At 41.2% G+C, this 18,096-nt stretch overlaps 1 protein-coding gene across 1 annotated transcript in view; it reads right to left on the reverse strand.

Moving 5' to 3' along the window:
* Positions 1 to 18,096, reverse strand: part of MAML2 (mastermind like transcriptional coactivator 2) — a 283,184-nt gene that overhangs the window by 89,037 nt on the left and 176,051 nt on the right. Inside the window, 1 exon segment of the mRNA XM_077805571.1 lies at positions 16 to 1,469. Coding sequence (XP_077661697.1) covers positions 16 to 1,469 — 1,454 coding nt within the window.

An 18,096-nucleotide genomic window follows, 5' to 3' on the forward strand; every position in this document is an offset into this window, starting at 1 on the left:
GGACTGTTTTACTACTGTTTAGGAGGAACACATCTTACCTGTCTGTGCTGTTGAGAGATGGGATACTGCAGTCCTGAGATTTGTTGGCTTTGCTGCATTTTCTGAAGTATCATCTTCTGCTGCAATGCTAAGGATACGTTTGGTGGCCGTTGAAGAGGCTGGTTTTGGAGAGGTTGAGTAGGTTGCTGCTGTTGCTGTTGCACCGCAACAGGGCTCTGCAGCTGCTGAGGATAGTGCAGGATAGAAGGCTTGCTTTGGGATCCCAAAACTGAAGGCATCTGCTGGTTAGTTTGCTCTGAGTTAAAATGACACAAAGGCTTTGTGTTGCCATGATGCTGCTCTAATGGTGATTGAGTGTTGTTTATAAAGTTTCTATTGAGATCCTGAGGCTTTGGTTGCATTATGATGTCAATAGGGCTGCTCTGGGTTGGGGCGTTTGGTTTATAGATGTAGTTATTCATGGCTTTGGACTGATTCCCATTGACAGGTACCCCAGGCATGGCTGAACTCTGGGGGCTGAACTGCTGCTGACGAAAGGAAGGGCTGGGAATTTTCTCTTGTACGAATTGTCCTGGGGAAGGGCCTGATGGGGACAAGGTGGGCCAGCTGGATGGCTGGGTTTGCTGCTGCTGCTGCTGAATCAAGGCATGCTGTTGTCGGTTGGCTGCTATTTGTTTTAGCTGCTGGGCGTGAGATACTTCTTGCCAGTTAGTCAATGGTCGATTGGAGACTGAAGAGACCTGTGACGGCTGTGCTTGATTCTGAGGCACCGAAGGGACTGGTGAAGAGGTGGACATGGCAGCACTGGACATAGTGAAGGCTGGTCCTGTAGAAGAAGGCCTCATTTGAGGGGAGCCCACAGGTGCCTGATTCAAGCCTGGTGAATATTCACTCTTTATCACAATTTTCTCCATCTGCAGAGAAGATCTAGCAGCGCCTCTCTGGTTTTGCTGCCCGAGATCAATGTTAAATGGCTCATCTTGTTTTATGGTGGCATTTATCATATTTTCTAGTTCAAGGTCACTCATTGGTGGCACCGATATGTTAGTCAGTTCATTAAACAGCTCCTGAAGCTCTGGGTCCATCATCTGTTCCCCTGTATCTTCCCCATATCTATTAGGGAAAATGTTTTCATGGGACATATGATCATCCAGATGTTTGCTGCAAGATATGGTTTCTCCTGGTTCTTTCTTGACCTCTTTCAAAGGCATACTAAACATATGCCCACTAGAGTGGGTACTGTTTGTTAGGCTGCTGGTCTTTCTTTGTGATCCTTGCCCCACAGACAAGGTTCCTGACATTGACTGGCTTTGGCAATTGTTAACATGTCTGCCTTGTCCCATAGAAAGATTATCACCCACTCGTATCCTCTTAATATCAAGGAAAGAGTTATCTGAAATACCATTGGGTCTCTTGTTGTTAACAGGTGATAAATTTACCACCAGCTTCCTCTTCAAGGAGCCCTGGAGCTGAAAAAAGTGGGGAGAAAATAAATAATTAATTGACATTCAAGATCCAGTCCATAGTCAACTCAAAAGCAGGTTGATACTAATTTGATGCTTATAACGTGAAGATCTTGAAAAATTAATTAACAAACGTTATGCAATACAGTAGGATACTCTGGAAATTAGCAGAAATTTGTGATACTAAAATTAATGGAATTGAAATAGATTTCATAAATTTTAAGGCTAGCAGGGCCCCTTAGCAGGACCCGCTAAGAGACGTTTTCAGAGGCAAAATGAATAATTAGCCATCCAGCTCCCACTGATTTTTGGCATACCCAGATTTACACCAGCTGCGGAGCTGTCCCCATATATTCAAATATGTCTGAAGTAACTAGGAGAATTTTACCTTGTTCACATACTGAATTTAAGGCAGTGGAGTTATGCCAATTTCAGCTAAAGATCTGGCTCATGAGATACCTTCTACTGCTGTACTATTTTTTCCAAATATGTACGTTAATTTATTAGGGAAGAATTAGGCCCTGGACATTTATGTTGTGAAATGTCTGCTATAAAATTAAATACAGGCTATGCAACATGATCCAGCTAACACTGATCTGAGAACCATAACTGTTTCATTTCCTTGCTTTTGAACATTTACGTATATAGTTTTATACACTCACAAACAGTGTGGGCTAGATATTGAAAAATATACACATACAATTGCACATCTAGTGTATGCTCAACTACCACAATTGGACATGCTTTATCACGTATTTATGTGTGAAAACTCCCACCTTGCACATATACAAATCAGGTGCATAATTCTGCACACCTTTACAGTACATAAAAGCAGCTAGACATGTTTGAAATGCGTGTTTGAAATTCAAGCCCAATGTATGCATCCTCCAGTACCTATAAGCAGAATTTCAGAAACACTTCATAACGGACTGTATTCATTCACATTAATGTTAATACTCTTGTTGTATCTTTTGCTCTTTACACAACCAATGTACTATGAAGGAACATCACTGGCACAGTAGGCTCTAAACAACTGTATTTATTAAATATACACAATATCCAAGCCTAGATACATATGCTCTGGCTAGCTTCTGCAGCACAGAACACAGTCATTGCTACTAGAATGCTTACAAACTATTTAAAGAAGTACTATACTGGTGTGTGTGGGGGAGAGGGTGTTGCTTTCATTTTTGTCACTTAACCATAAGTACATTGACCCAGGTGATTTATGATAATATGTCATTTGATGAATGGCCTGGTTTTTAGCTTGGTCTAAGAAACCAGGGCCCATGTCAAGGTATGATATCTTGTGAATATCTGAGGCAGAAACAAAAAACTGACAATCCCAGGTCTCCGGTAACATACGTCATGTTTTTTTGCTAACTATGCTGACTTGTGATACCATAAAAATCATATTTATATTATACCCTTTCACATATAGATGGCCTTGAGTTTGTAGAACAGTATTCTGGCCTCTGACCCCCTGAATTTAAGGACTTGTCTGGAGTTGTTCCTGATTAGCTTTTCCTTATCAACTCTGAGTGGATACTCTTATTCAGAAATATGTGTCTACCCATGGAATTAATCAGGAACAACTTCATGTGTAGACAAGCCCTTATATGCAGTTGGTGCTTATCCTTTTGTACCATTCAGGTCACTGAATAATCCCCTCGAAACATCATGAGGAAGATATAAAAGTCTGTCAACCCGCTTCCTAACATAAAAGAACAAACATCATGTTCCAAAGATGGTAAGATGAACTGCCATTTGCAAATCTACAATGTAGTTTTGTTCTTTCACTTTATAGCTGAAGACGTTCTGGTGTCTGTTCGATTTTCACCCACATAACTTGATGCATTCAGTACACTGAGTTTGTATTTTCTCTTTCATGGCACAGTCAGTGAGATTTTTGGGTGGTCATTCACACTACAGAGTGCAATGACTGTAATCTGGGTAGCATGTTTCTTTGTAACACATGAGTCACTGTACTTTCCTTTGCATAAAACCAGAAAACTACATTTCCTTTCACCATCATCTTTGCTATCATTTTGCTTATTAGAAATCATTCTCAAGTCCCCAGATTCTTCTTTATGGGAAATGGGGAAGTCCCTAGTCAAAGTACGTGTTTTGCTCTTCTACGTTTTGCTGACAGAAGGATTAAATAGATGATGAATAATGTATTCTCTGCATAAAAGTGGGTTACCTGGAACTTATGCCTTTCTTGATTAACTTTGCATTTGCACTGACACTTTGAAACATGACTAGCTGTTTAAAATGTCCACATACTCTCAAAGCCCTTGGACAATGGGCCCTGATGTGATTAACAATGTTGTTGCTGAACAGCACTATGTGTATCTGATATTTAAAATAATATTTGAATTAACTAATAGACAGATGTAAACAATGCCACATGAGACTACTTCAAGAATGGAACTCTACAGACAACTATATACAAGAAACCCATGGATCACCACACCTACCTTAATAGATCCAATAACAACCCCAAATACACCAAGAAACCTGTTATCTACAGCCAGACACTCAGATACCACAGAATATGCTCCAAGGAGAAAGTCCAGAATATACACCTTAATACACTCAAAATTGCCTTTGCCAAACAAGGACATTCCAGAGAAGTAGACTGCATCATAGAATGGGCCACCTTGAGACTGCAGAATACAGAAATAAACCCCCCTCTGATCGTGCACCCTTAGTTGTCACCTATTACCCCAAGCTGGAACTGATATGGGGTATCAAACAACTACAACCTGTACTCAGTGGGGACCCCATTCTGAAAGAAGTCTTTCCTGAACCTGCTCTTCTGGCCTTCAAACAACCCCCCAGCCTCTCCAAGCTTAGCATGAGAAGCAAGCTCCCCACAAACCAGGACACACCAACTCAAAGTGGCACCAGACCCTGCCAGAACAACAGACACAAAACCTGCAGACATCTCTCCACTGCTACAATGACCAGCACCCCCAGAACACACCTTTCAAGGTCCACAGGATCTATACATGCCAATCACAACATGTGGTGTACCTCATCCAGTGCACAAATGCCCCAATAACAATTATGTGGATGAAACCAGACAATCACTATGCTCTCAAATGAACTCACACAGGAAAATGATAAAAGACAAAAATACCTTAGCACCAGTGGAAGAACAGTTTTCACAAAGTGATCACTCTATACCAGACCACTCAGTCCTCATCCTTAAAGGAAACTGTACAACACCTTCAAAAGACAAGCCTGGAAGCTTAAATTTGTAACTTTGCTAGACACTAAAAATCTTGGATTGAACAGAGACACTGGATTTATGGTTTATCACAACAATCTATAATCTACTAAAGCCCCCCCGCCAGCTGCTTTTCCCCACCACTTCCCTTCCTTTCCCCCGACCTTGAATGGACCCTTGAAATATGTAACTACTTATGCTAAACAATCTGTTCCACCTTTTATTTTGCTGTGACATTCTGAGTATGTTTCTCAGACCTCAAGTAAAGCTCAAATGGGGAAACTGAGACACAGAAAAGGGACATGATTTGCCCAAAGTCACTGGCAGAGCTGTGAATAGAACCCAGCTCTCCTGACATCCAGGCCAATGATCTGGCCACTGGACCACATTACTTCTTCTGTAAGTTAATTATGTAATACACTATAATGTATGCTAGGTATAAAAATATGAATATATTGTTCTCAGATACATCTCGTGTTTCCTTTTCTGCATCCTGCTAAAATGCTTGCAAAAAGGGCCCATTCATTTTTATTTTTTTTTAATCTTCAGAACATTTTGCAAATATTAATTAATTCATCCCAACAACAGCTCTGGGAGGTAGGTACATGCTGTTATGCCCATTTTACGGAAACAGCAACTGAGACAGAAGCAATAAGGGGTAGATCCTCATGCCCTGCTAGGATACTTCTGTGCTCCCCAAGAGGTACAAAGGGACCTTCAAGCAGCTCAAAAGGGGCTGCAGAGGATTCTCTCTGCTTTATGAGACTGATTTCCCTCCCCTGTTTAAACATGGGGGAGGGGACAGGAAAGGGAAACATACAAAGGGTGGGGCCAAAGCATTCATTCTTGATTGGCTGGAGCAGTCTCATAGGACTCGACCAATCCCAGAGCCATTTTCCATCCTCTCTTCAGCTGTATCAAGTTGTTCTGAAAACTGCAGTCACTTTGCACTGCAAGGGTTTTCACCTATGTGTTTAGTGGTGGGTTGTGTTTTGTTTGGGTGAGTTATAATCTCCCTTATGCAAAGTGCCCCATCAGAAGCTTACGAAGAACCATGCGTCTATACCAGCCCAGCAAGAGGGAATCAACCAACCAGTCTAATCTCATTAGCTATGTTTTTATGTTGGCATCCATCGCTGTAACATCTGAACATTCTGTGCATGCAGGCAGGGAGAGAAGGGATTAGACTTCGTCCTGCTTTTAAAAAAAATAGAAGGCACCTATCGAACATGCTCAGAACTAATTTTTCAGTGGCTGATAACTTTTTTCATTGCCCAAGCAAAGCACATGCACCTCAGGAGGAAAAAAAACAGCCACTTCCATTTCAAGCATCAGCAGTTCATGTTGTAAGTGAGGACTTTAAGATTTGGCTCCCTGTATACGTGACAAATGTTTTTTGCACCTTACACACAAACACATTTCTCGGGCTAGATGTATTTGTGATTATAAATTTAAAGTGATCTGACCTGTGAAATACTGAAAACATCTATGATTGGAAATCTGTAAAATGACAGAAACGAGGAGGTGAAGAAGCTCTTTGTGTAAAGTGCTATTCCACAACAGGTAGGCAGTACTTAACATCAAAGTGTTTCCTGGCAGATAACATTATTGTAAGATCTCTTGATAAACAGGGTGCTGAGGAGCCAGCATGGGTTCATGCACTTACAGCAAGGAAGATCTGGATTACTAACTGCTTAAAATACTGGTTGTGAGACAGGGTAGTGCTTTTACTGATCCTGTGGCGGAATAGTGCCAATAGAATGCAAAACTCTAGAGATGAGTGGTCCAAATGTCACCGAGTGATAGTCACCCTGCACAATGGAATCAATCACTTCACACTGAAACCCCATTGTGAGGACTTAAATGGGATTTAGGAGCTGTATAAAGCTTGTGCTGGCTCCTCTGCTGAGGGGTGAATTTTACAAAACTACAGTGTCTAAAATGAGGACGATGGTGGTGAATTTTTGTCAACATTGCAAAGGCATAGGGGCCAAATTTTACTCTCATTGACACTGTTGTAAATCTGGAGTAATTCCACTGATCTAGTCATTAGAGTGGAGTAAAAAAAAATTGGAGGAAATTTCAGTTTTTTGTTGAGAATCCCAAACTTAAATCTAAACCTTTTTTTCCCCCTGAAAACCATTATTAAAAACTTTGAAAAATAGTTTCAAATTTTTGTTGAAAAAGCAGATGTTTTCATGGGAAGTTTAGAAAACAATAGAAAACTTTTCAAAATTTCCAGGGGACAATAATAGGCATCTTTCAACCAGCTCTTCTAACAACATGAGGGCCTGATTCTGACATTGGCTGCAAGCAGAGGACGGTCGCTGACCTTTGCAGGAGTTGCACATAGGTGACCAAGGACAAATTTTGGCCATCACTGTTGGCAAATGACAAGGATGCTTTTTAAAATTCCTTTTTGATTTAGTCTCCATTTCCTTATAACTGTATGCTTCGTGCAGGTTCTTCTGTTGGATAGCACTCCACAGTTCATATTTCCCCTTACTTTTAAATATTGTGTGTGAATATGGTACTTGTGAAAAGTTCTAAGTTGACAGTCTTGCAGACTTAAGTCTTTTGGCTTTCCACAGACCAGGTAACGCAGCATCTCCCCACTCTGGCCTGTCAGTGTATCTCTACGGTCACCTGGAAGGACTTTCTTCTATGGGCAGCAGAGAAACTCAGTATCCATGCCTAATCAATCCTTGACCTGCCTACAGAGATTATCAGTTTGTATCAGCTGTGAACGTCTGTCTTCTTTAAATGTCTGTACCTAGCCACTAAGGGCTGGACTGAACCACCAACTTATTTCAAGTAACAACTTTAAGTCATTACCAACCTAGGCTGGCTGAAGACCTAGTGGGGAAAAGATCTCCAATCTCCTAAAACGTCCACTTTCCCATCACTGGAAATTCCATACTCAGAGCTGTGGCAGTATTAACTTCTACTTTAGAACAATGATTGATTTGCAGCACAAACTCATGCAAAAACTTCTTGAAAGTTACTACCAATTTCAAAACAAGCAATTATCATACTTGGAAATGTAGTGAGGCAGATGACATGGTGACATTAAAAATTCATAGGGTGTAATAGTTTTGACATGAATACAAACATTTTTGCACCTGCTCTTGTAAAAACATAAAATATAATCAAAGCTGCTTTAGAGGATGTCTTTTTGACTGTTTGCCTCTCAGACTTTTCCCAATCTTAGATTTGTTGTACGTATGCGCTGCTTGCATTGATGGAGGCACTGTTAACAATATCTTTTATATTTTGAGAGATGGGTAGGATTTTAAATTAGCTATATGAAAAATACTGGAAAAGTCAAAGAAGGGGTTTTGCCAGAAAGTTTGTGCAGAAGGATGACAAAATTAAAAAGGAACCCTTTTTAAAGAAGGAAAATACATTGCAGATATTTTATTACTTGTATTGTGGTAGTGTAATGCCGACAGACCCGGGTCGTCGGCGGGCAGGATTGAACCAGGGACCTCAGGAGCTTAGTGCACGAGCCTCTATCACATGAGCTAGGAGCCAACTCACCATTAGCTAAGGCTGTAGAGCAGACTCAATCATTGCTCTCTCAGTGGTCTCGGTGCCACTAGATGGGACAGAACACCACCCCAAGGAAGTGTGTGGGTTACAGTAGCACTAATGGCCTCTATCAGGGCTGGTCTACACTACCGCTTAAGTCGATGTAACTTACATCGCTCAGAGGTGTGACACCCTGTGAGCAACGTAAGTTACATTGACTTAAAGCTGTGTCCACACCATGCTATGCTGGCAGGAGATGCTCTCCCGCCGACATAGCTTCTGCCTGTTGCAGAGGTGGGGTAATTACACCAATGGGAGTGCACCGTCCTGTCGGCATAGTGCATCTTCACCAGATGTGTTGCACCAATGTATAACAGTAGTGTAGACTTGCCCTCAGGATCCCATGGTGCTAGGCACTGTGTGTCTTCCAATACCTGGACATGACAGTGGGTCTCCTTAAGTATTTATGACCTGAGTCTGCAAGATGCCATTGAAACCATTCCTCCTACTGAGAGATTTGTTTGCATTATTTCCCAATGAGACACTCAGCACCCTGCACAATCAGGCAGTTAATTTCACCTGGACTTGGTCCAACCAGGAGAATCCCAGACAGGTGCCTGACGTCCTCCCCATGTTATCTCTTTTCCCATTGGAGTGGAGGCTGAAGACTACAAAGAGATGGAATGGAACACCCTTTATTCCCCATCAGTGTAACGCCTCCAGAGCAGTGCAAGGCTTCTCTTTCCACAGAATTGAGTGTTCTGCCTCTTGAGTGCTCCTTCCTTGATGCTGCAACCCCACACAAGCCCTCTGGGCCCAGGAAGGAACAAGACTTCTTACTATACCCTTACAAGACAAATGTTGCTGGTAAGACCTGGCAAAAATGATCTCCCACCACCTCTATTCTTAAATCATCTGGCTGCTTTGACAGTTCTCTTCTGCTGAAGGTGGACCTGACCCAGTTACAATGCAGTGTTGAGCTATGGTGAGGGCTGGCTCACTTCACTGGCTCTTCTTAAGATTTAATATGCTCACTCTTGTTTTGAGCAGCAGACTTCTTGTACATGAAGAACAAAGCTGAAACCATACATTTTTTATCTTGATATTAACTTTTACCTGTCCTGGCTTCAACCCAGAGTCTGCACAAACATGACACATGTTATGGAGATTTTAGCACAAAGTGCAATCTCCAGGGTGAAGTTCATCTTGGAAAAAATCTTAATTGTTCAAGGTGGATTGAATTCTGGGAACTCAGTCATCCTCCAGTCACCCTTGTAGACCATAGTAGCACAACACAGTTAATTCTCTTGCTAACCAAATGATTAAGACGTGATACAAGTCTTTCCCACATTTACCGTAATAAACATTACTAAATCAGAAATTATAGTAACAGATAAGGATGTTCTCCAGCTGACAAGTATCCATTTAATTCTTGTTAGTTGGGGACAAGGCTGGAATAGTAATCAGTGTGTTAAAATCCCACAATTTACCTTCATTTATGGAAAAACAACATCTCTTGCCAATTGAAATTACCAATGTAAAAATGCATCTATATTATCCACAGCGTACTGTCTAGAAATACAACAACAGGGCTTTGGTCCAAGTTGCTGAAGCACAATAATTATATCTCTTACGCAGATTCTACATCTGATGGATTATAAAATCTCATGTCTAGTTCTTAGTGTTTAAGGAGAATAGGAACACAGAGAAACAGTACAGCTTTAAATAGGTCACAATTGCTAATCAGGATATAGCATTTGTAATTCTGTGCAAAACAAATAGGCATGAAAGATCTGCATTCCTTATGCTATGCGCTATGTATTTTTCTTTTAGAGAACGCTCCCTTCTTTTCTCTCTCCAATTCCTTTCAACCATGAATAAGTTAATGATCACTTTATGTGCAATCTACAGAAATTAATGTCAACATTTATTGTCATGAAACGTGGAGCAAAGAGTAATGCAATCTGAGTTTGGGGAAATACAAATGCTTAACTGATCCTATCCTGATGAGAAGGAAATATCAAAGGCATTATAAATGTTGACAGGATGATCAGGCATGTAAAAGAGGTCACCCAACACCACCGTGCACATTGTTTACCAGTTTTGTAAATCAGCTTAAAATATTTAAAACACATACTGTCTCACACAGGAAGCTCCTAATCCTCAAAAATGTGGCTGCTGTTATTTGATTTGCCTTTAGACACTACCACACATAGTAGATTTAAACGAAGAGATTACTGCTTGCAGTCTGGCAATTGTTTTCAATGCAGCAATGCCTGCATAATTGAGTTTGTGGGGTCACAATTATGGCACACACCTATATAAACCACACCCATAGATTTGTATTACCTGTCTGTGCCCCAGTATCCTACACAACACCAGCCGGGTTTTAAAAGTTCAGTCAATGGAGAGAGAGAGAGCAGACATCCAGCCAACGCCAGAAACAAGGAAACAACCAGACCACTCACATTTCTGGCGAATTAGCACGTCACATAGGAGACTCACGCCAACCATTTGGCCTTGAGGTCTTCTTCAGGGCAATTTATAGTTCACAGGAGACACAGTCATTGCTTTTGAGTTGAAAAGCTGCAGCATACCTAGTCATTCTTCCAGTATCAAACAAACTCCACCATATGAGAGGGGGAAAGTATTCCTTCCTCCACGGCTTTCACCAAGGTTCTTAGAAGCAATCAACAAAATTGTTGCTCATTGGAAGGAAAGGTTAGTAATCTTTTGCCAAAAACTTCAGTGGACAAGTGAAATTTAGGATCAAATCTAGACCTGGCGTAAGGACAACTTCCAAGAAATTCAAGTGGAGTTGATGGTTTAATTTGACCCACACTGGCACCCAACCTCTCCTCTTTCTGTTCAGAAATTGCCTGGACTGCCGTGTCTTGTTTCTCACCTGTGTCACTGTAGCAGAGAGTGCTGTCTTGCTATTTGATCACAGACTTGGAATATGTATGACAGCAGTAATAAAAAATATCCGTCCTTTGACTGGCTGTGAAATGACAGTGAACCAGTTTGGGATTTTAAGAAATACCTTGTACATAACAGAACGAAATTCCAGATTATGGCATCACCTATGCAGTATATTATATACCTCTTCTGTTAGGATAGCAACAAATGTGGATAATAAGAGTTCTGCTCAGCTACTATGCTGAATCAACACTGCTATGTAGATTCAGAGCATACAGAAGCAGTCCCAGCAGGAATCGATACAAGGAAACTGTTCCCACAAATCATTCCAATAATCTGAACCTCCTAAATTCCAGCTCCACAGGAAGCAGCCCAGTAAAGAGAAAACTAATTTCTTATGTGTCCATTTACTGTGTTAGTCACAAAAAGTTATTACTGTGGCAACTAGCACATCACAAGGTCCTTAGCTGAGAGCTCCCCGAAGAAGCTCCTTAAAAGAAGCACACACAAATCAATATGCCATGTGATGGCAGGTTACTGGCAAATGAATCTTTATAGCAAATATATGAACTTCACCTTCTCATGGATTGCATATAAGGAAGCCAAAGACACAAGCAACATCTTAACTATGTGAGAGTTGCGCTATTATACTGTTCCCTTAAGGGAGAGCATCGGATTGGTGGCTCTTAATTGGCATAGATAATCCAACTGTTGACCAAGCCAACCAATTCTGATAAGATGAAGCAGAGTTGCTAAGGGAGTCAATGACTTTCTTTAGGCCCTGATTCAAAACCCACTGGAGTCCATTAGAGTCTTTCAAAGGACTTCATTGGGCATTGGATCAGAGTCCAAGGAGAGGAAGAGCACAGGTGCAGACTACTGGACACTGCTAGCAAGAGTCTTCCAGTCTCTGGCACATGGAGCTCATGCATACTGCCACCTCCCCACAGCAGAATACATATTCACACCAACACTTGAAGAAGAATCATCCTTTCATCCCTCAAGTGGCCCTCCAGAAAGGCTGGCTGTCAGGGCAATGTGGTAAAAGCTTGCAAGTTAGACCTATTCTGAAGGATACATATTTATTCCTATTTAGTGAGTGTCTATTAGGCATTTTACAACCTAAGAAAACATCTACAAAAATTCAAAGAGATCCATATCTAAAAACAAAACCTACAATCTATTGGAGATAGAATTCTCTCCATTCCACTCCCCGCCCCTTCAGGAAAAGTTTAGACAAACAAGTAGGCCTTGCAGTCTGCACATCTGAGGTATGGATGAGAATTAAGAGTTATTCTCCAGGGCTGCTGGTGCTCTGGCAGACATGGATGACTTAAGTCTAAGAGCTGTCAATCATGCCCCTTGCATGAGGACTTTGGGTGGGGAGAAGAGTGGGGAAAGAATGTTTTTCCACTATTCATAAGTGGAATTCCACTTCCCAACTGTATACATACCAGTATTCATCTGCATAAATACATGCAGTGTGAATCAGTGTTTAAATCAAATGAAATAGTGGGCCAGAGTCTCAGCTGGTGTAAACTGGTGTAGCACCTTTGACTGGCCCAGTACTTTTATGAATCAGGGCTGAAGGCTGATTATTATGAACCAGCATTTACTGTCACTGTAGATTCCACCAGGAACTTTTGTTGGATGTCTGTTGCAACAGACGCCTCGTTTTTTTGTCCTGCGATACAGACTTTTATTGAAAGAATTCAGTGGAGCAGGCAGGACACCAACATCTCTTGACCATCTGAGAAGAGCAAAAAAGGAGTCCTTAAGGATATAGTGCTGGTGGATAGCTGGGACAATGAGTTAATGATGTCTGACGTTTTCCTTCCCTCTGTTTTCGAAGTTATAAGTAACAAAATCTGGCAGGCTGAAAGGCCTGTGCTGTCAGGGGCTGTGCTGACATCCATATTGTCAGTTTAGAAAGAGAGTTTTTGCATTTACGCAAGTATGCCCATTCTCACTGAACTTGCCTCATGGGAAAATATTGAGCATCAGGAAAGAATGCTGGAGCGTGCCTAGTGTCTGATCTCCACTAAATTCTAAAATCAGTTTGCATTTAATTAAAATATTAACCAACAAAGAGCAATTGCCCAGGCTTTTCTTTTAGAAATGGGGAATTTTTGAAGTAAAATATTCCTTACCCACTGAAGTCAATAAGGCTGAATGAGTGTAACCCAAGGTACAATTCCATCTTCTGTCTCCAAAACACCATTATAAAGCTGCAGTTTTCTATTCCCCAGGAGGCAAATTCATCCCTGTGCAAAGGGCCAACACATGTCCAATGACCACTCAAGTCTCATTTATGGCCTCAAAATACGGTGCAGTGAACAGGTCAGAGGACTTCAGTAACTCAGCTAGAGTTTATGGGCCTACTACAGGGGCAGGTGGGTGAGAGAAGTTCTGCGGCCTGAGATGTACAGAAGGACAGACTAGATGATCATGATGGCGCCTTCTGGCCTTAAAGTCTATGAATCTTGCACTGACCCTCTCTGAGCTGGGACTCCCATGAAAATAAGGTGTGTCATTCTTGGAGCCGCGGGGAGGGGGTTTGTCAATGGGAGACTTGCCTTGAGGAGAGAGGTGAAGATGTATCACTTTGACAACATAAAATATGTATTTCTAGCAGCTGCTCTACTGAGAGAAAGTCTCCATTTTTTATTTAAAAAGTAGGGAAAATAGATCCAGAGCCTAAGAAGCCTAACAGTTAGATGTTTTAATTAAAGGTAAATTTTGCATTGGGGTGGCTGTGGTTAAAGCACCAGGCAAAGGTCTGACAGCACAGGCCAAACAGAGGCTCTTTCTTTCTTGTTAAGTGTTCAGTGTTGCCTCAGTCTTATATGGCTTTTAAACTGCAGGCACCTTCACATAAATGTTCACTTTTTAATAAAAAAAAATCCAACCCAGGCTGTTTGTAATCCTCCTGATTTAGATGTTTTAATAATGTGGGATTTTATCTTGGAAAGATGGTGGCTGCAATGAAATTAAAACTCTATCTGTGCCTACTTCAGGCAGGGGTCCCAGACAGACGACCAAAACCATAATATGTGTTTTACAAACAACATACGCACCTGTCTTTTTAAAATGATTTTAAAGCAATTCAAGTTACATGTAGCATTTTATTGGCAAGACACGTTCCCAAGACAGGCGCCCCATTATATACTAATTTTGCATTATAATATAATTAATAGGGTCTTTCAATTTAATGACCTTAATCAATAACATTTTCAATTAAGTGTCTCAAATTTCATTTACATTGCTGTAGATGTAATAAGGCAGTCATTGCATGTTAAATCTGTTAACCGTCATTTGGGATCTGCTCTAAGGCACCCTGAAGTCTACAATAGTCTTTCCATTGAGCAATGGACATTGGATCAGCTTCTTTGGGAGAAGGAGGAGATGGGTGGCATAGAATGTATTTAACTGGACTGTGTTAGATTGTGCATGGGGAGAGAGAAATGATCAATTCTGCAGATGGGTTATTTATTGTGTGGGGACAGCAATCCATTATTTGGCTTTGTTAATTGCTAACTAAGGAGCTGATCTTGCAATCAGCTCAGCACAGGCCGAATTCTCTGCACTCAAGGAGCCCCAGTGAACTCAATGGAGTTTTGCTGACACAGGCCTGATTTTAGTATTGGAGCTTAAATGATGGGAGGTCACCTACCACACAGGATGGATGCTCACTGGTTATTTTATACATTTTAAGAAATTAAGTAAATACATTAATTCTGATTTCCTAATATGTATTTACTGGGGATTTCTACCCAGGTCAACATGTTCTCCCACTGAAGGGTGATCTTCACTGCACAAGCTTTAATATTAACTTATTAAATTTTAGTAGAATCAGGCTTCTGAAATAACGACTTGTCTGCACTCTTTCAAAAGACAAGAATGCAGGGATCAAATGTCTCAGGCAGAGGAGAACATTTGTTTTCTTAAAATGTATCAAATGCTGCCTGAAAGAGTCACAAAAAGGAGCTCCTTAAAGACAGGTAAGTGCAGAAAAACTAGTGTGTGTCTATTAGCCCTTAATCCTGCAAACTGACAAGCTCACAAAAGGGACTGTGGGTGGACACAATGGGGATGTCAATGGGAATCTGTAGGGAAAGTGTCTGCCCAAATGCACCATTGTACTTAGATTGGAAGGGCCAGATTTCTAAAGGTATTTAGGTGCCTAAAGATGCAGAGAGGCACCTTGAAGGATTTTCAAAAGCACCTAAATGTTTAACTCCCATTGGTTTATTGTTTCCTTGTCTTTTCATGTCCAGCTGTCTGTAGCTGTCCTGTTGGTTCTTATCATATACTTAGACATTAAGTGTTTTGGGGCAGGGACTGTCTTTTTGTTCTGTGTTTGTACAGTGCATAGCACAATGGGACCCTGGTCTGATTGGGGCTCCTAGGCATGATGATATATAAATAACATGCCTTTTAATATAATGGGAATGCTGGGTTTGGTCTATAGCTTTGAGTCATTTATTAGATACGTTTCCAATTGAATTGTATCTGAGGCACCAGATATGAAAGCACTAGGTACTTACACAAGTGCTTTTCTTCAAACACTGAAGCAGAAAATGCTTTGCAGAGAAAGTCAATGGAAAGATAAGGAGAAGAAGGATAGTAGGTAGGGTTGCCAGCTCTGACAAGCTATTCCAGGGGATCCCCCCCCCCAACATGATATAATGTCATTTACTTAAAATATCCTATTAAAATCTCCTGGATTGCTTTCAGTAGTCACCAGGAGATGGATGCTGATTCTGGGAGACTGCAGGCCAATCCTGGAGGGTTGGCAACCCTAATAGTAGGAGGTAAAGAGAGTCATTGTATTAGTAAGGAACACAGCAGAGACTTCCAGACAGGCAGATCAGTAAAATGAAGGAGAGACCTTTCAGCTCCTAGCTGTGGTAGGCTGAGGAGAGACGACAAAGAGGAGCAGTATGAGTGGACAGGCCAGGAATAGATGGATATAAGTTTAGGCCAAGATCATGAACACATTTATGCACATGCTTAATTTCACTCACACGAGAAGTCTCATTGAATTCAGTATAAATGTTTGTAAGATCAGGACCTTAGAGAAGTACTACAGGGTATATTAAATTCATGGTGAATTTTGGAAGGTGGAAAAGCCAGTTTTAAATAGGCTTCACTGATGAATTGGGTTTGGATATTCCTACTTCTTGATGTGAGAAAACCATGTGTTTGCAACTTCCTGGACTCCATGAAGTTTAGAGAGTAGAGCTGGTCAGACAATGAATTTTCCATCTAGTAAAACATGGAGATTTTTAATTTTTTCATCCCAAATCGGGACAAAGTCAATTTTGAAATTTTTGGTGAACCAAAATTTTTAAAATAATTGTTTCTGGCCAATGAAAATCCTTCATTTAAGTTTTGACTCCTTTTATTTGACGCAGTCATTTCAAAATGAAAAATCAAAACTTTACATTAAAAAAAGGGTCAGAACAAGACTTGACATTTTCAAAAGTGATTTTTTGCCTTTATTTTTTAAACAAAACGGCATCAAAATTGACACACTGTTGTGAAAAACTAAGGTTTCATTGAAACAGTGCTTGCTGATGGAAAACTGTTTCAACAAACTATTTCTGACCAGCTCTCTTATTAAGAGTACAGGTTAGGGAGCACAAGACCAAAGAGTTGGAATGGTTAAGATGGAAAGAGAATTTCAAAAAGGACTGGGTCAAACCAGCCAAGGTAAAAAGGAGATTAGACCATGTCAGACCATGTCCCAGAGGTAACGATGGACAGAATTACAGAAAAGGGAGAAGCAGGAGGTGTATCGAAGATGGCTGACTATGCTTTCTGGCATTGGCAGTCAAGTTAAAGTTTGACTTAAGGAGAGCGTGAGCTAACGTTTACTCTGAGAGAAGTTCTAATTCTTAGAACTATAAATCTGATATACAAGTGGGCTTAGGGTGACAGGATCTGTGGATAACTCTTTGTAGCCCCCATCAAAAGGCTGTCTCCAGACTCTTCCATAGCATCATGCTTTTCAAGTCTGCTATCCTAAGAAGTTGGACATGGGAGAAACGTTCACTGTGAGGGGGAAAAAGTGTTCAATTCTGAAAGCGTCACCAAGAGTCACGTACATAAACAAGATCTTTATTGTGACAGAAGACATGACCCTTATCATTTTTAGAACGAAAGTAAAGAAGGAGTCCCGAAAAAAAGGTGTAATGAGTCATACTGCATGCTGCTTCTGCATTCTGGGCCTGACTGAGATCATATATAATAATACTACCTTACTTGTCTATAGCGCGTCCCATCAACAGAACTCAAAGTGCTTTATCAGTCCTGTAGCATCCCTGTCCCCATTTTGCAGACAGGGAAAGAGACACAGAGAGAAGTGACTTTCTGAAGGTCACCCAGCAGACTAACAGGACTAAAACCCCTATCTCCTGACTCCTAGAGCAGGACCCTAGCCATTAGGCCACAGTGCCTCCTTCACACAGAATTGTATCACCTCATCTTATTGTGCATTCTCGGGAATGGCTCCCATGTATCTCAGATCTGAAATGAAGCATTCTGAAACGAATGGCCAGCAGACAGCTGTTTCCCTTTAAAGGCATACTGAAGCCAGAGGACTATCGAGAAAACATGAGGTGGAGGAAATCATTCTTTTGAAATAATCAGCCTAATGGTAACTAACAATCAAAATACAGCGTGACAGTAGGGGCTGAGTGCTCTAGCGAACTGTGCCTGGCCCTGGAAACTAGGAGCCTCTGGGTTCTCTTCCTGGTTCTGTCACTGTCTTCCTCTGTGGCCTTGGGCAAGTCATATCACTGTCGGGGGTGAAATTCTACCCCCATTTACACCTATGCAATGTTTGTGACATCACTAGGTCAAATTCACAAAGCTGGGTTAGGGAACCTGACTTCTAACGAAACCCACTGTGCTCTCCTATGAGTCACACATGAGTCCAGGTGG

This window comes from Eretmochelys imbricata, chromosome 1 (genome assembly GCF_965152235.1).
Source record: "Eretmochelys imbricata isolate rEreImb1 chromosome 1, rEreImb1.hap1, whole genome shotgun sequence".
In the NCBI taxonomy this organism is placed as follows: domain Eukaryota; kingdom Metazoa; phylum Chordata; order Testudines; family Cheloniidae; genus Eretmochelys; species Eretmochelys imbricata.